The sequence below is a fragment of the Odontomachus brunneus genome, unplaced genomic scaffold (assembly GCF_010583005.1).
Source record: "Odontomachus brunneus isolate Ranch 3 - 2012 unplaced genomic scaffold, Obru_v1 Obru_scaffold_011, whole genome shotgun sequence".
NCBI classification, from domain to species: domain Eukaryota; kingdom Metazoa; phylum Arthropoda; class Insecta; order Hymenoptera; family Formicidae; genus Odontomachus; species Odontomachus brunneus.
Genome location: NW_022639461.1, coordinates 2,490,116 through 2,511,515, shown reverse-complemented (window position 1 = coordinate 2,511,515; position 21,400 = coordinate 2,490,116). Strand labels below are relative to the sequence as shown.

At 39.7% G+C, this 21,400-nt stretch overlaps 4 protein-coding genes across 8 annotated transcripts in view; 1 reads left to right on the top strand and 3 right to left on the bottom strand.

The window, feature by feature from the left end:
* LOC116840666 (neuropeptides capa receptor-like) overlaps positions 1–4,882 on the bottom strand; it is a 9,145-nt gene extending 4,263 nt beyond the window's left edge. The window contains exon 1 of the mRNA XM_032807663.1: positions 3,513–4,882. Within this exon, the coding sequence (XP_032663554.1) occupies positions 3,513–3,819 (307 nt within the window). The 5' untranslated portion in view covers positions 3,820–4,882. The remainder of the gene's footprint in view (positions 1–3,512) is intronic.
* Positions 2,608–21,227, top strand: LOC116840664 (centrosomal protein of 97 kDa). Of its 4 annotated transcripts, none has more exons than XM_032807659.1 (12): positions 2,608–2,767; positions 14,909–15,060; positions 15,337–15,495; positions 15,568–15,669; positions 15,806–15,998; positions 16,262–16,352; positions 16,454–16,749; positions 17,726–17,923; positions 18,006–18,611; positions 18,674–18,806; positions 18,898–19,120; positions 19,222–21,227. In XM_032807659.1, the coding sequence occupies exons 3-12, from the start codon at positions 15,367–15,369 to the stop codon at positions 19,807–19,809; spliced, it is 2,559 nt and encodes an 852-aa protein (XP_032663550.1). In that variant the 5' UTR covers positions 2,608–2,767; positions 14,909–15,060; positions 15,337–15,366; the 3' UTR covers positions 19,810–21,227. The 4 variants fall into 4 exon arrangements, with proteins under 4 accessions (XP_032663550.1, XP_032663548.1, XP_032663549.1 ...); XM_032807657.1 differs by lacking the exon at positions 2,608–2,767 and adding an exon at positions 14,547–14,645; XM_032807658.1 differs by lacking the exon at positions 2,608–2,767 and adding an exon at positions 14,547–14,645 and having other exon boundaries at positions 15,806–16,002; positions 16,269–16,352.
* On the bottom strand, positions 8,258–9,152 carry LOC116840667 (probable RNA-binding protein EIF1AD). Its single transcript, XM_032807664.1, has 2 exons — positions 8,889–9,152; positions 8,258–8,676 (listed from the first exon to the last, which is right to left on the bottom strand). Exons 1-2 carry the CDS (start codon positions 9,150–9,152, stop codon positions 8,476–8,478), a joined length of 465 nt encoding a protein of 154 aa, XP_032663555.1. The 3' UTR covers positions 8,258–8,475.
* LOC116840663 (DNA polymerase subunit gamma-1, mitochondrial) lies at positions 9,173–13,421 on the bottom strand. Of its 2 annotated transcripts, XM_032807655.1 has the most exons (3): positions 13,209–13,421; positions 12,984–13,144; positions 9,173–12,757 (listed from the first exon to the last, which is right to left on the bottom strand). In XM_032807655.1, the coding sequence occupies exon 3, from the start codon at positions 12,750–12,752 to the stop codon at positions 9,318–9,320; it is 3,435 nt and encodes a 1,144-aa protein (XP_032663546.1). In that variant the 5' UTR covers positions 12,753–12,757; positions 12,984–13,144; positions 13,209–13,421; the 3' UTR covers positions 9,173–9,317. The 2 variants fall into 2 exon arrangements, with proteins under 2 accessions (XP_032663546.1, XP_032663545.1); XM_032807654.1 differs by having other exon boundaries at positions 9,173–13,144.
* Positions 21,228–21,400: the final 173 nt, after the last annotated feature.

Genomic DNA, 21,400 nt, shown 5'->3' with positions numbered 1-21,400 from the left:
TTTTTTTTCTGAGTCCAAGAAGGTCAAACCAAGAACTTGGAAGATGTTAATTCAATACTTTTAGCGTTACCCGGAAACAACGACGTGGACGTAGTAAGTTCTGTTTCCTTTGGGGTGCTTGATTATCGTGAGTCCCCTTGCTTCTCACATCTGGGGTGCTTGATTATCGTGAGTCCCCTTGCCTCTCATCATAACTGCAATTTATCATAATTACAAACGGAGTAACTGTTCAAAGTTGCCTCCGTTTGCTTCAAGGCACAAATTTAAACGTCGTTCAAAATTTCTCACTGTTGAAAGCAAAGTGTCTCTAGGAATGGCTGCGCAAGCTCTACGAATTCGTTCCATCATATCTTCCTTTGTTGTAGTCCGTTGAGCAAAAACAACATCTTTATAATTATGATAAATTGCAGTTAAATAAATAAATTGCAGTTAAATAAATAAATTATACATATATATTAACAAAATATTTTGTGGATTGTGTGTTTAAGTATTCGTATAACTTTGCACAACGTTTACATTAACGATCGAAAAATATTAAGTATAATATAAATTCATAAATTCATAGAGATCAGCACTTCTGGACTAGAATGGCTTGAGTAATAATTTTGTTCTGCTTTAACTTTCTTGATCGAGCAGTTAGCGTGATTCCGAAACCTTACACGCTCGCGAGAATACTGAATAAAGAGTTAAGGGCAAGCATCGCGGGAGTGTTCTAACATTTTACGACCCTTTGGGGATCAATTAAGAAGAATAAACTGTAAAGCGCGATTCTCTCTCGCACTGCCATTAAATAACGCCGAAAGTTGCCACATCATCCCTTTTCCGGTGTGTTCACATTACGATATCTCAGATTCCCCTCCTTCTAACTTTCCTTCTCCCAAAGCATAAAAGATATCCGACACGTACAGCCGCAACTTGCAGAGCACCACAATGGGTTGTGAAACCCTCATAGGGAAACCCACCTTTCCCACCGAAAGCTGGACCGCGAACGGTAAAGCTTCCTCGAATGAAAGCCTTGCGACCGACGCTATTGTGTCTAACGTTTTCTAAAGCGAGACTTGTTATACAAGATATTCGTCACGCGACGAAGACCGAAGCCCTTTAATGCATTATAAAGCCGTCGTCGACAGTCGATTGACGGTGTGATTGTTTCAATTGCTTTCGCTCTCTTTGTCGTTCTTTCACGCAATCGACCGAAAACTAGCGTAGATAATGATTAATTTGGCTTGTAAACGACGTATCCTTTTCGATACCAATAGACGAGTTCGGACGATTTTCTTTGACATATCTATGGTCACTTTATGTGGAAAGCATATTTTGAATATCATGAGCAAATTAAAGACTAATTTCTATTCCTTTTTTGTTTATAAGCGCCAAGCTATGGTCAGTTAAACCGTTTCAGTATGGGCCTTTATTGGATTCTTGTTAACGAAATCTTGATAGATTGGTCCCACTACAAGACGCGGATATTGATTTTTCTCACATCTGAAAATCTCGTGCAAACGTGTTGCAGCTCGTCTCAAAGATAGATTCGTTATCGTGTCTAAGAGAAGCCTTCCGTCTCGTGAATTTCTCACACTGACGTAAATACGGACGCACAGCTATCGGCAAACAGTTGCCATCGCTCAGATAACAATCGTTATTGTACACAGAAGGAAAAAAGAAACAAAGATTAATTTCCAGCTTTTATCTACGTGCGTCAGTGCGAGGTAAGTAAGTAGCCAGATATAAACGTGTCGGTTCGACTGATTATGATCGCGATAATACAGATAATATTCAATAATTGATATCATTTATCCGTAGGATGATAAATAACGCGTGTGTACTTCGAAATGCTGGCGATGTCGAGAATGCATATTATCCGTCGTGAATGGGCATTTTATTGAAAGCATTATTATCGACACCGCAACGATTCGAGACGGCAACTTATATTGCACACGATTTATACGTCATTGAGAGCCTCGCACAAAGGTCAATATTAAAAAAGGTGCGAAGGGATGTGCCGGGGATTCTCGATTTTATTTATCGCCGCACTAAATGGCCCGATTTGATCTCGGCCGTTCCATCGGCTTTAAATCTGCATCAATTTGTTCTTTCAACGGAATTCGACCTCATTCGTTATTAAAGCTCTTTCCGCGCCTTACTCAGCACGCTCGGAAATAGTTCGGCGAAATTTTTATTTTGCAAACGGATCTTCCATCAGTCGTCTATGATTCGCGTATCTACAATTCGCAGGTGCGACACATACACGCAAGGGTTATTCAATCGAGCACGCAGTTTAGTTTAAACGGTTATCGTTATCGATCGCGCGCGCGCGTTGCCAATTATCAAAATATCATTATCAGCGAGTGAAATTCTATTGACGGCGTTTAACGAGCCGATGATGCGGTCACTGATTTGCAGACAGTGGCGACTCGATCATCGACATTCCTTGGTATCGATTTGCGATTAAAATCGGTGACTATCGGCGCGATAACAGGCATGTAGGACTTTGAATCCACACGCGATCGCGGAATATATTATTCGTATTACACACGCATATGAAATTCCCGGGCGTTGTGCGAAATAAAGGACGTACGTGGAACGCGCTGACAAATACCGCGATAACGTGCAAAATGCGAAATAGCCTTAGATCGTGGTTGGATCCTGCATTCCTGAAACTCGCCATTTTCAGGATAGTAGAAGGAAAGAAATATAGACCCGCATCTTACTCTTGGACATGTATCAAGATTGCTGCTCTACGCAAATAACAACGGGAGAAATAACGGTATGGCTCTCCTTTCTTCGTATATATCTCTTAGGACCGGTTTTTCAATGATAATTTAAACTTAGATTTCAACTTAAATTCTATTTAAACAAAACAAACGCATTGTTCGAATAGAGTTTAAACTTGAATCCAAGTTTAAACTATCATTGAAAAATCGGCCTTTAGAATTATATCTTAGAACTTAAGATATCCCTTTCCTCAAGTAGCTTCCCGGATAACATGCATGTCTAAAAAATGTCAAAAAGATATCTAAAAGACATATTATGCAACATTTTGTCATTTAGAATCAAGATGTCATTTTAGACATGCATGTTATCTGGGTTGCAGGTCCTCGATAGGTCGCGTTTATTTAATACGCAGAGCCCAAAACAAACTCTGCTTTGGCTTTTAACGAATGCGAGAGAGATAACACGATCGCGAGAAATTATCAATTGCTAAACTTCAAGTTTAAGATACCTAAGCCCTTGTCCACAACCTTGCTTTAAGACGTAAGCCGTAAGAAATTGACCAACCATGATTGGTTTTTAGAAGAATAATGGACTTAGTTGTTAGTCAATTTCTTATGGTTTGTCTTAAAACAAGGTTGTGAACAAGGGCTAACGTAGGCCGAATCAGCGCGGTCGAGGCCCAAAAGAGCGAAAGAGAAGAAGAGAGAAAGAGAGAGAGAGAGCGAAAGAGAAGAGAAGAGAAGAGAGAGAGAGAGAGAGAAATAACGGCGAAAGAAGAGTCAACGTTATTCGCTCACCTAGTATAAGTAGAGTCAGGTCAGATATGGCCAGACTGAAGAGGTAGTAATTAGTAGCGGTCTGCATGGAGGCGTTTCTGATGATGACGATGCACGTGGTAACATTGCCGAAGATCCCAGTCACGAAGACCGCCACATAAACGATCGTGAGCGGTATCACCATCTTCATGGGCAAATGCTTCGGCCCGAGCACCCTGTCCAAGTACTCGGCCTCGGTCAAGTTAGTCAGGTCCCAGTCCCACCAGAAATCGAACACGTGGCTGTCGCCGTTCCACGTCTCCATGACGGAGTCCTCGCGAGGGTGCATTGTCTGTCACACGTTCATTCGATTCATCGTGATCCACGATACTTTCCTCAGCTCACGCGCGTATGCACAGTGAGATATCGTCTCGATATCGCGCACGCAAACAAAGAGCACTCGATAATCCAGCGAGTTGGTAAACCTTCTTCTTCTTCTAATCCGTCTTGTTAATAGGTCAATGGGTACTCCGGGCGAGATCTTCTTCAGCTTTCCCGTCTCGGAGGACCTTTCCCGAGGACAACGGAAGGAAATCGTAAAACGAATGAGCCAGTCTACTTATGCGACCTTCTCGCTCGCCCGTCAGATCTTGCGACGGTATGCGAAAGTGATTGCATTCTGGATACCTGATGAGCGCGATGTTCGTATTGCCCTTTTGAGAGCAATCTAACGAAGCGATGAGCAGAGCTGGATAACAAAAGTGTGCGCTCGTTCTCTGCCGTCCTCCGACAAGATGAAAGTGTCCCTCGTCCTTAGGAGAGACACCCGTTCGTACTAAAATCAATTGTGTCGCATTTGATGGTTGACTAAAGCTCCAGGAGATGTACTTGAATTAGCGATTGGAGGAAGCTCTTAGTCGCCGCTAAAATATTTACGTCGCGCTTCTCAGCCGGTCGATTATTACGTCAAGTTATATCGCGCACCACCGTAAAACTTCCACCTTTCGTTCCTCTGTTTTTAAATGTCTGAATTTCGGCGAGCATAGCGCGACAACTGACAGCTATCGCATTCCGTGCCTGATCGGCGTAAACAAAATCAGGAACGTTCCAGTGTTGTAGAGACAGTACTCTGTTTACAGTTCAACACTCGCGAGACATCGATCATCGTCGATCACTCGATAAGCAAAAACGAGATTTTGTCATTTCGGGAGACATACGTGACTTTATGGATTACGAGGTAACCCACTGATGTTGCCTCGTCCTGTCAGTCGGCGCTGACGAATCGAATTATCCAGATAGACACTCACATCGAAAAAGAAGATATTAAGTCAACGAACCGTCATTCACGATAGAACGTCTCGCACAAACTGAGCGCGATGCTCTCGGCGATATCATCGCTGACACCTGTTCGACTACTCCGTTCGCAGATCCCGCTGATAGAGAAGTTCTTTCTCTCGTATCGCGCCATTGTCAGAGATCAAGTTGGTCTTTAATTACGATCGCGTGGAGCCTCAGAAACTCGAGGCTGATAAGTGTTTGTTACACTCACTAAATTTCTTGGAGTCTCACTCAAAACGAGTAAAGTCACTCGAAAAAATATTTTGCTGCTTCACATAGAATTCTAAGTGTCGCAATTAAAATTTGTGTCGCAGTTTTTTGTACTTACTAGAAAATTGCCTGTGCTACGTAGAATTTACAGTAGTAGTATTCTAGCAATATTAGATGAGTTTGAATAGAATCCTTCAAATAAGAGTTTAGATAACGTTTGATTTTTTATCGAAAATGGCGACCGCATTTCTCTTACTTATCAAGAGGGTGTCGGCTCGAGTTTAAAAGAAACTTAAAAAAAATTTTTCTATACATTTATTTGTAATATTATCGGTAAAAAATATATCTTTTAAAATTTCTAAGAAATTAATTTTTTCCACATTCATCTACTATCATAAAATAACAATTTTTTATGCAGAAAATTAATAAAAAATTTATTATTTCTGCGTTTTATCATCTTTTATATATTTTTAGTTTGCAAGAAGAAAAACTTTCTATGTTATATTTCATAAAAGTAACTTTTTTTTTTATGAAAACACGTTCTTCGCAACACTGTGTGTTTGTTGTTGTTTCGCCACAGACTTCGTGCACGTTCTCGAGTCTCGAGAAAAGTGTTTTCCACCAACAAATTTTCGCGGCATCGTGGTAATATCCATACAATACTTTTTTCTCGTGGTTGGCACTTATTTTGAAATTTTCTTGAAGTCGTTCTCGCACGAGTCTTCCGAGCAATATATAAACGATATTTGAGGTGAAGTTTTCGTAACAGGTTTATTTAACTTGCTGTCAGGCGTGATGAAGTTTTAGCCGGATAATTTAATGCTCTCAGTGAATCGTAAAGTTTTCAAACCTGCCCTCGTGTACTGAAAATTCTCCGTGGAAAATCGTCGTTCTTATAAACGCCATTATTACGGTTTACTTACTGGTGGCTAAATTGTATCTTAAATGACAGGAAATTACATCGTTTAACACGCGACGATTATTCATCGTGTATTAACTCAATGTACATCCTTCATCGTGTATTAACTCAATGATACATCCTTCTTACTTTTAAAGGATTATAATGGCGACTATGAATATGTGCGAAGCTCGTTTGAGGACAATGTAAAACAGGCGAAGAACACATTTTTTGTGTCAGAAAAATATGAGTTAATTTCATGCTTGTCGTATGACAAATAAATAATTGCAACGAATATCCAGCTTGAACCATGACACCGTTTTACTCGTGACATCTGCAATATTGTGGTCTTCCCTCTTTTTTGCTTTTTGTAATACATTTAAAATTTTCGGAAAAGCCGGCCAACTGTGATTTTCTAGGGCACGCGAAAAATTCTTTCGTCAGTTTAAATGAAAAAAATATAATAGAATAAAACATAATTAAGTAAATTTACAGACGTGGCGGAAACTTAGAAAAGTTGCTATTACAGTAATTGTCAATATATATAAAATAGATAAAAACGATCCAAAAATCAATTGTATAATTATTACTTCATCTGTGTCGTTTGCCAAATAGTACGAGACGCTTCAAGATCGTTCTGAAGATATTCAAGATATTCTAAGTACATTCACTGAATGATGAAAAGACGTCTCGTGTTATTTCGATTGTTCGTTTACGATTTATTAAACGATTAACTTTTACGATTAACTTTTTACGTGAATCACAATGAATTTGCTAGTAAGCAATGCAAATAGAGGTGTTGTCGTATGATGCGATAACTGAAAACGTCTTCGCCGCCAAATCACTTTCTTGCACATAGCAGGATCTCGCGAAACGGTCTCACTTACCTGCACTTGCGCAACATTACCTTTCTACTTACATTTATTCACGTCAAGACGATTCAGTTGAACTGCCAGTATATCATCGCCTTATCTACGCCGATGTGACTTCTTAAACTCAAATAAATCGTTTTTGCTGCGCCGCTAACGTCTTTTCTGTCTGAGTCGCGACGGCAGTCTTCGCGCGTCATTCTATACGCGGCGCGTAACTCCCGTCGCGCTCACGACGTACGTTTTATGAGCTATTTATGCGACACTTACGTTCGATATTCTACATTTCTCCTTTTTAAATGCAACTGGAAAAGAAAGATAAGATTTTTCTCCCCTTCATTTTTTCGCAAAAATACTTACCGAGAATGGAAATATCTTTCAAGGAGAAAGAAGAGCAAAGCAGCAGTCTTATCAGCATCTTATTTCGTTGTGCCACGCGCGTCTCAGGAAATATTGGAAATACTGAATATGTTTTTATCCTGTATATCTACGAAATGCAAATGGCTCTGCGAGAAAATGCATTTTATTAATATCACGCTTTTGGCTCACGTATCGGTTTCTGCCCGACTCAAAGTTTTTCCACGAATGTGGAATGTGGTCGACCACATTAAAGAAAATAACAAAGGAAATAACAAAGTTTAAATCAAGTTTATTAAACATTTTATTAAAAATAGATGTTTCCGGGATTAATTGGCGAGCTTGGAAATCTTGTGCGAAGAGAATTATATTATTTTCGCGAAAAAATCGCGTATGTAAATTTCCTCAAATGGTAATAAAGCGTGGCGTTAAAATGCACCGAAGACATGAACATCGCCAAGGCAGTTCCAATTATATACGATCAATACGAGAGACAACTTTTCTCAGCTCTTCCATCAAAAGAAAGAGCGAGCTGCGTCAGGCATACGAGTGCTCTCCGGATTTCTGAAAATTTTCCTCTGCGACTACCCTTGATTTCAATTTCTCGCCTCTTTTCAACTCGGCGTTCTTCTCGAGTTCTCTCCCACGCTTTGGAGGGTAGACGAATAGTCTCGCTCTGCATATTTGCGAGGAAATAATAGCTTTATAGCTACCCGATAACATCAAGTGCCTTGATCGAAAGCAATAAAGGAATTTTAAGGAGCAATAGGATGAAGCGGTCGCTCATAGATCATTAAAGAACACTTTGGCTCACGTAACGTGAGCGAGTAAATTTTAAGGATCCACATATTTTTCGACTATGTCGCGTCGTTTTTTTTTAAGTGCAAATTCCGACGTAAGTAATTGCTCTCATCTGAGCGAGAATGGTACTGAAAATTGCTATCCTAAATTAATGAACATTCTATACAATAACGCGCTAGTAGAATTATATCCGACTTAGTGACAAAAGAATTATTACAGATCCTGTTTATTTCCCTACGCCCCATTAAAGTTTAAGATAACGATCACAGTGTGAATAATCCTGTAAAAAACAGAGAACTGAAATGGAATAGATATTATATGCGAAAATGGCACTTTATTACACGTATATCATATCAATAGAAAAATATATAAAGAAGACTTTAATAATACATATTCAATCATGATATTCGAAAATATATTAACTGTTTGTATATATTGCAATGTATACAAATCTATATATCTATATGATCTTTTATATCAACGTTCATGTTTAAGAGGAAGTTATTTTTTCGCTAAGACGAAATCTACGATGTTAATCAGTGTCATTAGAACTTGAATCGCTTTCACTGTCTGTCTCTTGATCGCCCCTCTGCCTTTCCCTGTTAGTATTCACAAAAAGATCCCTGTCGTTATCGTCCCCTGTATCATCCTCTGTCAAGTGGTCGTTCTTTTTTGAATCCTTATCAAATTCCGCGGGCCAACAATTTTGTGTACGATAGGCTTTTATATTATCCTGCAAAATGCAATATTAATATAAGATAAAATTATTGTTTAATACCACAAGGAAGCTCTAATTTTTATTTAATTATGTATCTCGCACGCATTTTTGTTAATATATAAATTAGAGTATTCTCTTATTAGACGAAAGAGAAGAATAGAAAAGAACAATTTCCAAAGAATAATATAGTTAGATATAAATAAATCATAAGGTGACAATTTACATACTTCCGTAAGCCTCTTAATAATTTCGCCCTTGACTTTATCGCCTTCCTCGATGGGATCAGTTAAGACGTAGTCACCCCTCTTGACCCAAATCATTTTTCGATATCTGTTAGGCATTGAGACAAGATACTGTTCTCCAATTGGACTGACAACTTCGTAGAGACGACTGCCGCGTGGTTTGAGGATTCGTACAATACATTGAGAGTCCGTGGGTACACTGAGATCGTCGTAAACGATGTACTTGTTGCGTTTAGTCGCTTTAAACATTGTGATCTGTAAAACTAAATCAAACAAATCGCGACTTTTATGTGTTATCCTTCCTTCCCTTGATTCTTTCGTTGAACATCGTAAAACAAAATTGATTCCACGTTTAAATATATTGATTAACAAAATTAACGTTGTGGTTTTCGTGAACGTGAAGCAATATGGCTTTTAAGTGCATTCCTCGGCGGTCGAGTCCGCTGTCTTAACTTTGCGATCTTTTGCATCGTGCCACCATCCCAACGAGCCACCGGACTTCTCCAGAGCGGCCCACACGTCTAGACTCTCGCCGGGCGGTATATCATATCCGTTCTGCAGCCCGTAAGGATTTGACGGGGTCTTACAGTCGTGAGCGGACTCTTTGCGTAGAACGGTGTCCACTTCCACGGAGGTGAAGAACGCCACTGACATCGGCAGATCCCTCATGCCGACTCTCGAGGCGCAAAACGACCTCGTCAACAGGTTCGTCACGTGCATGGCAAGTGCAGCGTTGTATTTGTACCTGGACGGCACCAGATACCGCACCTCGTCGTGAAACGACAAGCAGAACCTCGCGTTGTCCCGCATCAGCCATCTCATCGAGACTAACATGAGATGAAGGAAGTCGACCGCACCACTCTGCACTACCCAGTTGATCTTCGTGGGCAAGAAGTTGTCATCGTCGCCGGTATTAGTGGTCTCTAGGGCACGACTCAATCTGGAGTTGAGAAACGGCGTGACCGGGTATTCGCTACTGGCAATTTCCTCTAGTCGATTGAACATGGCCGATTCCGAGCCGTCCACCCACTCACTCTTCTGGAACATCTCTTGCAACATTTTACCGTACATCCTCGCTACTTGATACGCCTGAGAAGAGGTATAAGATTTATCCTCTAAGTTATTATCGATGAATTCGGCCTTCAGTCTGAACATCTTCTTGCCCTTAGTGAGAGCGAACATCTTACGCGACTTGGTGGCTGCCTGGGCGTCCGTCATAGACGGATTGAACTGCTTCAGTAGTTGCTCGGCGAACTTCTGACCGGCGCCGTAAATTCTGGCATAATTGATGACTTTGGCGTGATCACGGGAGATGCCGACGGCCTTAGCAGTGACGCTGTGCATGTCGGTGCCGTTGGCCTTGGTGCCGATCAGAGTCATCCAACCGAACGGCGTGGCTCCGTGAAGATTTCCCGTGTGATGGGCGTCGCCGATCATCGACGCGATCCACAGTTCCTGACTGTCCACATCCGCGCCGACGATATTGTAGCCCCGCGGCGCTTGCACCATGGAGCGTAGCTCGGAACCGATGCGTTCCGGAGAAGCGTTCGACGCAGTCATCCACGTACGCTCGACAGCACGTCGCGTCAATGTGCCTGAGACCACCACCTGCGGTATTATCGCGCCGTAATACGCCATACGTCTCTTGAGCTTTTGGACTCCGCTAGGCAGCGAACGATCGTCCAACCAGACCACCAACTGTGACAAGATTCGGTCACGATTGTTCCGCCAATATGACAGCACGCGAGCGTTCTTCAACAGCTCGGTTGCGCTCGAGTCTAAGCCGGCCAGCACATTTTCAGAGAACTTGTTGAGGAAGTCTTTAGATAAGGGATTACCAACGTTCTTGTCCTTGCCGTCTTTGTGCGGCAATTTGAAAAAGTAACAGCAATTATCAATGTCGACGTTGCACCACGCAGCGGTGCCGTTGTATACTTTCTTATACGGCTCCGTCTTCGATTTCTTCTTGAGCCGCCAGAATTCAATTTTATGAAGGTCGTTCTGCACGTCGGCGCTCAGAGTATTCATCGCATCGCCAGAAGTATCCCTGAATTCCTGATTGGACGTTGGCAAAGGACAATGCGCCAAAAGATTCTTCAACGGTATCTTAGTCTTGACATCGGGATCGTTGTTGTAAGGAACCAAGATTCCCCAGCCGTGGTCCTTTATGTAGTGCAGCGGGTATTTTTCCCACGTCAGTTTCAGCAGCTTAGGAACTATTCTCATGGAAGTACTGATTTTTTGCGGGCCTGGTGTCCAATCCTTGTCGCCTCGTTTGGCACAGAGTTTCCCATACCAGGCTGGATATCCCGGCATATGGGGCATTCTAATAGGCAACAAATGCTTGGTCTCTTCTAAATAAGCGAACTCTTTCGCCAAAGGATCCTCTTCTTCTTCCTCGTCGTCCGACAGATACTTCTTTTCGTTCGATTTTGCTATCGCGTGCTTTTTCACACTTCTCTCTGCATCGTCGGGCTTTAGCTTGGATGGTTTCTTCTTCAGTTTGAGCGTCTGCGTGCTCCAATCTTGGTCCCACATCCATAGATCCTCCTTGTATTTCTCACCGTGCATGAGCTGGCAAGCGTCTCTGGCTTTTTGAGCGAGAGTGAATTTCACTTCATAGTTTAAATCGTCGAAGGTACCTTCCGCTTCCTTCAGATATCTCTGCCAATTGAAGTTCACCGGTAAATACGCGGAGCCGAGCTCTAACATTCCAGCAAGAGTAACCGGGTGTGGGAATCTCTCCTGAAAGAGTGGGAATACTTTGGCCAGCACATTGTGAGTGGCGACTGCGTCGGCGGCGCAGTAGGTCATTAACATATTAAAATTATCCTTAACGTCTTGAAGAGTACCTTCAACAAATATCTCTCTTAATTGCTTACTTATCTCGTAGCCACAGTACAACTTATGTACTTCTGCCAAGCTGTTTAGAGAGGTCATAGATTGCCAATCATTTTTTTCAGAATTCTCTTTATTAGACATTAACAGCGATCTTTGATAGCTGTTTAAGCCACTAATGCATACATGTAACGACATGGTGTCGAGGAAACGAGTTCCTGTACAATTCATCCAATACTGCTCCTTGATTCTACTTCTGTCATATGATACATTGTGACCTACAATAATCTTTGGTTTCTTTTGGTGCTGATTCAGCTTCTGTCCATACTCCTCTTTGCTACTTTCCATAGGAATAAACATATCCTCTTTATACAACTGTGTATCGAAGGTCTGATCAGTATCTGTCATGTAAGGCCAAGGAACTCGACCCTCTACCAAGGAATTTGACACCCAACCATACCAAGCCTTATCACTGACAGCAGTAGCAAGAGTAGGCAAAGGACCATGTTTCATACACACTTCAACATCAAAAATCACACCATCCTCTAGTGGATAATTTACACTTTCCGCACCATCCGCTGTATATCTGGTCCATCCTTCTTTGAAAAGCCATTTCTCTGGCATCTTGGGAATATCCTTTATTATCTTGTTTATGATTTTCAGGTAAGGCTTAATTTGTGCTTTCCCGATATTATAAAAATGTTCCTCCACATCTTTTCCTTCCAGAGTTGGTAATTTTAAGTTTACATCCGGTAATCTAGTTGCATCCTTTACATTTATGCCATATATACTTAAGTGTTTTTTTATATTGTTGATTTCTTCCTCGGACAATTGTTTTTGCTTGTTATCCTTCCCAAATAATTGTTCATGCATCAATTTAGGTAACATCTGCATATTTATTTCGTTGACTCTAACATTATTTTTTATTAGATTAGTATCGAATTCAACATTTTTGCTAGTTTCTGATTCTTTCAATTGCTGCGTTTGTGTCTCAATTCTTTCCTTTTCCATGGATTCTAGATTTGAATTTACATTTTTGTTTACTTTTGACTCTTTGAATGTTCGAACGTTAACATCAAAATTACTTAATACTCTTTCAGACTTTGACAATTTATAGAAGCCATTTTCAAAATTGTTGGGTATTGTTGGCGTATTACAAATAGAATCGGTTACATTATTGTCGTTTTTAGAGGTTAGGTTTTTCTGATTGATATCCAAACTTTTAACATTTTTCACACGCACCTTCTTCCACCGAGTCTTCTTGCACTTAATAATGTCGTTCTGTATATCCGTGCACTTGTGTCTGATACAAATATTAATCAAACGAATCTTCAGACTCATTTTATTGCTTCACGTTTCCTTCTCGAAAACCACACGTAGAATTGATAAACACGTGCCTACAACTTTTGAAACAAAACATACCATAAAAAGATACTTTAACAATTTTAACAGAAAATGGAATCTTACCTAATTTTATACTAAAATTAATAAAATTCCGTTTTATTCAAGAGAATTATTATTAATCCTTAGTAAACTCCATAAAATTGTTTTGGTTCAATAATTGGTCTGTTCTTTTCAACTAACTGCTGAACTGGTGCAATAAGTTAGAGTGAGAAAAACTATACTTGTCTCACTTTAACTTATTGCGCTAGTCAGCAGTGCAGCTATAAAGAACAGACCACTGATCGAATGTGAGAATAGTCGGGTGTATATCAGTTGGACACGGGGCAATTGGACACAGTCCAATCACAAGTCGCTGTTCCAAGGGACCCTACAAATGTCTCTAATCATACGGTGCTGTGATTGACTGTGTCCAAATGCACCGTGTCCAAGTGCACCGCTCCCAGAATAGTCGACTGTGGTTGCTTTCCAACAAGAGACACAAGTCGACACAAGTATCATCCTATCTTTGTTACTCACTAAATGTGGAACAAAGATAGAATGATGTTTGTGTCGACTTGTGTCTCTTGTTGGAAAGCAACCTGTGATTGATCAATTTTTTTAAGCTTAGGACTTAATAGAGGATTTACACAGCATCCGACATTCAATGTCGATATCCAATAGGAGACTTCACTTTTTAGGGTTACTAGCTAGAAATATTATTGTCTCCACAAAACAAATTCTATTGATTTCAAAAAACAAATTCTATTTCTATTGGATATCGGATATCATGCGTCAATGTTTATGCGATGTGAATGCTCCATTAGCATCACAATGTTTTATCACATGAAGGATAGAGTTCCGGTCTAACCGCCGTTACGTCTAGGCGTGTCCGAACAAGTTTTTTGGAACTTGTACTTCGGTACCTTGGCAGGAAGTCTGAGCTATTTGAGAAAGTCTGCAAGTCAAGTAAAATATAGAGAAGAAAAAGAAGAACATAAAGGATAGGGTCCGTTTAGCGCTGCAAATGCTTCAGAGTGACGGATACTCCAATCATATTGACTTATTTGACATTCTGGAGCATGTGGAATGTCAAGCAGACTTTGCTGGCTCAGTATTTTGTCTGACAGTTTAATATTTGGAGTAAATGTTTGACATGTATGAAACATAAAATTAAAAAATAAACTACAGCTTACATACGACATTAAATTAATAAATAAAAGTATAATTTTGGTTTTTAATGTAATATAGGCTGCGTTCCGTTTCACGCATATGCGCGCATTTATCTATAGTTAATGTTACACATATTGTAGGCAATGCGCGCATAATGCGTGAAACGGAACGCAACCATAGTCATAGTACACGAATATATGTAGATACGAAGTGCAAGATCCGAATACGTTCTAGACTTTATATATTGAAAACTTCTGATGTCGAGTGTACATCGATCCCCCAGTCCGGTGACATGACTGCGACATCTTCTCGGCGTCCGCCAGTTTATTGTGTTCATCATGGCTTCGACGGGTTAGTGATCGTCGTGAAATTGATGTTTCATTTGTATTTTAATTTATTTACGCGACGACAGTGAATTATATTATAAGCGAGTGATTTTATATTTCACGTCTAATAAGTTCTGTACGATTTATCACACCGACAAAATTTTATTTCACACCTTGCCGCGCGCTTAATTACTTTGACTTTTGCCGTCGCCGCTGTTTAGATCCATTCGTAATGTGTGTGCAGGCGTGTCTGCAAGTTATTGAGAAACTTTTATTGCTTCTTTTTAGAATCTCTGGTGTGCGACACTCTCGATCTGAGCGGTCAGAGTCTCAAGAAGCTCAGCCGGTGCCCTTCAGATGCTGATATTAGTACATTGATTATAGATGATAATGATTTACAACGACTTGACAATTTGGATTCTTATCATAGAATTACCAAGGTAATAACAGATTCATGTGAGAAGTATTCTTTATATAAGAATATATAAAGAATGCAGAGTTTCTTAGTAAAATATAGCAAGTTTTTTTTATATTTAAAGCTGTTTTCTTATACCAAAGAAAGAATTAAAAACTATATATTTTGTATAAGTTTTAATATATACAGATTTTAATACATAAACATAATAAAATTTCATTTACAATTTTATGTAATGCTATTGTTGTAAGTATATATTTGCGTATCAAAAGTATGTTCTATATAATTCTAATGGTTTTAGCTTTCAATAGTCAGGAATCAATTGCTGCGGATGTACGGTGTATCCAAGTTACATAATCTTGTTACCCTCAATCTGGCCAACAATGGCATACTTACAATAGAAGGTATCAAGGACATGACTAATTTGCAAACGCTGTGTTTAGCAGGAAACAATATCAAGGTATGGTTTAATATTTGTAGTAATTTATTTTTACAATTTTATAGTAAGTTATTGCATAATGTTGTATTACAGTCTATTGAACATCTACACACAAATACAAAGTTGGAGCATCTGGATTTGTCGGAGAATAGTATCAGCCATATTTCAGACATCTCTTATTTACGAAATTTGAAGGTATATTATCATAATTGTTCAATAATGTGCGAAATTCTCACATAGTTGAGTGCTGGGTTGATATGATGCTTTGTTTAACACATTAAGTAAAACTACAAGCATTGTGTCTGTTCTCATGAGATGAACAATGTTTTAGGAACTCTTTCTGCATAACAATCGCATAATAACGCTGCGTCAATGCGAGCGCTACTTGCCTACATCTCTCGAAACATTCACACTGGCAAATAACAATATCACCGATTTGAATGAAATGTCACACTTGGCTAATCTCAAGAATGTGGTGAATTTCTCAATTGCTAACAATCCGTGTGTCAGTATAACAGGTAACAGTATGTATCCTTTTTGTAAATTACATTTTTTATCACTCCATCTAGAAATTAGCCAAATCTATCGATGTTGTTTTTAATATTATAATCATAGCTGCGGAGAGTAATTCTATCATTATATTGACGTGATATCATAGCGTTCTACTTTGTAAACACCATAATTGGTAACTTTTATTAATTTAATATTTGCTTCCACACTCACATAAAGACATTAGCTTATATTAACCATAGTGTTGTTACGATAGTATATCATTCTTAACACATAGTTTATAGTGGGTTTGACTACCGGCCCTTCGTTATTAATTGGTGTATGAGCTTAAAATCGATTGACGGTTATGCGGTCGATCCTATCGAAAGGTGGGTCTCTCAATTATCTTTCTTACGCAATTGATATTGTGTGAAAATTAATTCGCTGTGAAGCACTGGATCGAAACTTATTGGCAATAACGTTCACTCAGCTTGAAAGCAGAGTGGCTGTATTCTCAGGGACGAGGTAGACAATTCCGCGTCGGTGAACACGCATTGCTCGCTCAATACCTAGCATCTGTTTGCCCGCTCTCGGGAGAGTCCTTAGAAAATGAGACGGACAGGAAGCTTAGACTCATACTGAGCAAAGCTCAGCACCACCAACAGCAATTGAATCAACAGAGCGATGCCGGGAGCGTGCACAGTTTGAGTAGCGTGGCGATGAGCCCTTCCCCAGCCGCTAGACGTAGACTTAGCCATAACAGGACAAATTCTCCCAGACGACCTAGTGAGTCTAATAAATCCGTCACTGTTGCATACCGTAGTCTCATACCGATATACTCGGAAATGTGTTTTGTCGCAGACTCTTAGAACTCGATTTATTCGTAGTCGCGAGAAGTGGACTAGTAGTGATCTAGATTTTCCAGTCGTCAGTCCGGTATACACACCCTAGTTATGATCTGTTTTCTCTAGTGCCAATGTTGACATACTATGAAGATAAATGCTTACAGTCACCAAAATTTTATGAAGCAAAGTACTGTGTCTGCTATTCCCCTTGCAAAGGTATCCAAAAAGTCAAACTGAGGATTTATTGTATTATTGAGTAAAACTATACAGAGTAGGAATGTGCGAGAATCTAAGGGCAATTTTGTAGCTTTCAATGTGTTTGTTAGGCAACAACTAAAAATCTCCAGACTCAAATGAATGATTAGTGAAATTGTCATAATAAGTTCAACGGCATAAAGAAATATACACATCGCTCTCTTACAAATATTAATTACATATACGATATTTGTCGTAATGTTACGTCTTCATTGCTAGTCCGTTTCACCCTGTATCTCATATTTAACAAATATCAATTATTCACAACAAAATTGAAACGTCGGAGAACCAATTGGTTTAGATTCATGCACATGCCTATACCTCTCATGCATAGTACTTTCTGAGCAGCCGCTTCTTTAGGCTTATAGTGCAAACATTGGCCGATGAAAGAAAAGGGAGTAAAAGAAGTCTTGTTACAGAGTTGCTACTTAGAAAATTTGGTTGGCGTATTAGTGTTGGACGATTCGGAAAGACCTTCACACATAGTTCACATCTTTTGGTTGAATAGCGTATAATTTCGATTAGTAGTCTACATATCATTTGCATGCTTGCGCTAGCGAGTGCTAGCGTCAGAGACAGTCCCAAGCACAAGATGAATTGCGTACAAATGATAGTCGTCGAGCGATAGACGTTAATTACAGTACCGAACGATGTTTCGTCAGGTTCCTCGAGGAATTTGAAAATGAAATCGCCGGACCGGATGGTATCCAGCTGTCATACCGATGCTATGGTCTCGTCGTGTCATGCGTTGTTGAGCGGTGATCACGACTCCAACCTGATGACTCAAAGTTTGGATCCTAACATGCTTTGCGGTACGTTGAGCACCAAGATGGCGAATAACTCTTTGCAAGATATGGAAGGTAAAACAATAATATTAATCAGGTTAAAATTTCTGTCTTAGTTTTACTGTGTATTATGATGATGATAAAATTCCCTGTGCAGAAACATCGAGCCCTTTGCAAGCAGCTACGAAACTGGTGCCGGTACCGGAGTCTCTGATGAGTCCGGACTTTCGGCCACCCTCTGGCCTTTCGCGGATCTTGCCCAAGACACCGCCGAGCAAACTAAGCTCCCCGTGTCAGATCACGATACCCAGCAAGCCGTCTCTAGACGGTGACGGAAAGGCGATACCGATCATAAACACCGTGAATCCTATGGCGAAAACGAATCTGAGCGCTATTAAAGCGAATGCGCTCATGAAGAGCAATTCAGCGAGCAATTGTAGTAACGTCATGAAGGCGAATATAGCCAAACCGATCGTGACATACGCTAACAGCAGCAAGTGCCCGCACAGCGTGAAAATCAATAATTACGTTCAAAGTAAAACGTTACCCAAGAGGAATATGAAGGGCTCTAATCTGGTCAGGATTATACAACGACCGAAAAGCGCGAGCGAGAGGATCAAGAGTAATTTGAATAAGGGAGATAAAGACGGGGACGCCGATAACGGTACCCAGAGTAGCGACGAGGATAGCGAAGTGTGTCAAGCAAAATTGGACAGCATTCGCCACAGAGCCATTCAAAGAAGACAAGAAGACAGCAATAAAGGTAAGATGTGATGTTAAAGCTTTAAGAAGTTGCGGTCATTAACGGACTCTTCTCACCAACAGATCAAGATCAAGCGGAAAAGGCTGCTATTTGCATTCAAAGAATGTGGCGAGGCTATCATACAAGAAACCTTAATAGCAAAGCTACTAGCATATTAAAAACAATCGATATGATAAGAACAAATAAGTATATCCAGTAAGCCTGCACTCTTTATTTATAGCGCTTGGTTCTCTATGAATAGACAGATTACTCGTGGAACAAGTCATACATGTGAAATATTTTATAGGAAATTATCGACTGACATGGAGGCTACGAGAACTGCTTTGGAAAGTGAGCACAAATTACAATTATTGCAAATGCAAGCGATTAATGCGTTGTGGAAAAAAGTCGTTAGTCTCCAACCGGGCAGCAATCGAGAAAATGCCTTTAATGATACGGACAATGTTGTGCAACCCAATACGGACGTGGTTACTAATCTCGCACAAACGTGCAACTTACTTCACACTCAGGTGCGTTTTTAGAAGTGCACAATTGTAGTATACTCTGCAGGATTTATCTTTGTGTTTCCAGTTGATGATTTCATTGTGATGATTTTCTTTTCCTTTATCAGGTCCAGCAATTGCAAGATTCGATGTCCGAGATAAAACGTTGCATGTCCAACATGAAACCGAAGCACGCTCTTGTTGAAAGCGGCGTGGCTACTCAAACCGAGATATCCGCCGTGCATACGCCGGCAGGCGAAGAGAACACATTCCCTTATGGACGTCCTAACAGACCGCAGAGTCTACCGATACACCAGACGATACACGAGGGAAACGAGAACAAGAGCTTCGCGTCCAACTTGGTGGACAGCGTGCTGAAAAAGGTCTCGCAGTCCACCGACACGACGGATGACGAGGTCAATACGGATATTTTAAATTCGAATGAGAATCCGGAGGCGTTGAATTCGACCGAACATCCTGAAATGTTCAAGAGCTGCGAAGAAATAATAGAATCTGACTTCAAAGAGGCGGTTGAGAACGAGGCGACGGGAGACTACGAAAACATCATCGAAAACACAGCGATAGACGGTGAAGTATGTGAGGAGGCGTTGTGCAAGGAACTGCACAACCTGATCGAGACGGAAAATGTAGTTGAGAACTATGAGAACTGCGAGAAGAATAACGAAATCAACGGGGACGACCAGCAAGCCTGTTAGACTTTAACTAACGAATCGAGTTCGCAAAAACCATATGCCTTGTGAGTAACACAATCACGATAAGACGGTAAAATGCGAAGGGAGAGATGGATGTCTAAAAATGCTCACTGTAAATAACGTCAAAAAGAAGTAATTTTAGTCGTAACGATATTAGAGAAACTGTATTAATTTTAATCGTGAACCATTTTGTTACGAAAAGAATATTTTCATCACAAATAATAAGCTGCCATTCTGTCCGAACATAATGTCCGCGTAATTTAAATAAGAAGAGAAAAAGAGATTTACTGGAACGAAGTTATATGTCAATGACTGTGAGGCATCTAAACCATTTTGCGCAACTCTTTGTTATGTTATATGGTAAACTGTATACTTTCATCTCATTAATAAGAAATTCCGGGAATTTCCGTCCATACGTCCGGTTGTCGGCAATAGAGCGAAACCTGTGTCATCCACGTGAAGCATAGCATGTATTTTACTGAACTGATCGTTGGAGAATTGTTCCGCAAATTTTAGCCACTGCTCCTCGACATGATTTCTCATCACTGGAAAACTACATCTTATATCCTGCAGAAGGCTGGTTAACGTTAATTCTCAGATCAAAATATCTGCACAAGGAGATACATATTTATTATTCGTAAGATATATTTGCAATACCTCCTTAATTTTTAGTTCTTTCGATATAATACTTTACATATATGTTTGATAATTATTTATTTATTTATTTATCTATATGGGAAAGAAAGATTAGTTTTAATAGATATCGAAGATGTTGAAGTATTAGGAAAGATACCAGAGGTACGATCTAGTCAATAGCTTTTACATTTAGGTACACTGTAGATATTTACTAGAGGATTGTTATGTAGATATTACTCAACTTTATGAAATAAACATTGTGAGAGACTTTCATTAAAAGTATGCAAAGTACACCGTTAAAAAGCACGATTTAAATCACATTGGAAAAAAAATCGTGACGGCGTTTCTGTAACTATTGATTATCGATATTTGCGTGCGACAAATAAGTGTTGAATGAATAATTTAATAATCTATAAATACATACACGCGAGCTTACTGAATTGACACATCGGCTGCAGCATATTCTACTACTAGTAGTATTTAAATGCCTGAAGTTTTTTAATAATTCAGGATGTGTCAGTGAACTGCGAGATAAACATTCCGTGCGTGTCTAACGTAACTTTCAAGACATTCATGTAGTAATGTTTGCTTTAATCGGAGGATTCGCTTAAGCTTAAATTTATATTCTTCATTCTTATAATTTTTAGAAGGACACATGCGACCGTGATATAAACCAAAATAATTATAGCTAATAACAGAAACTACGGGTTGGATAGACTCATTCGTAAAACAAGAATGCAGAGACATATTCGCAATATTGTATTTATTTTACATTCCCTAGCTACCCGCAATTTATACAGTCTCGTGTGTTATTCAGGATAGTATACGTCGATTATTACATATTTACATTGTATTTTAATTTGTTTTAAGAAAATATATACACAGCATGTTATATATACTAGTGTGTGTGTGTATATATATATATATATATATACACACACTATATTATATATATATA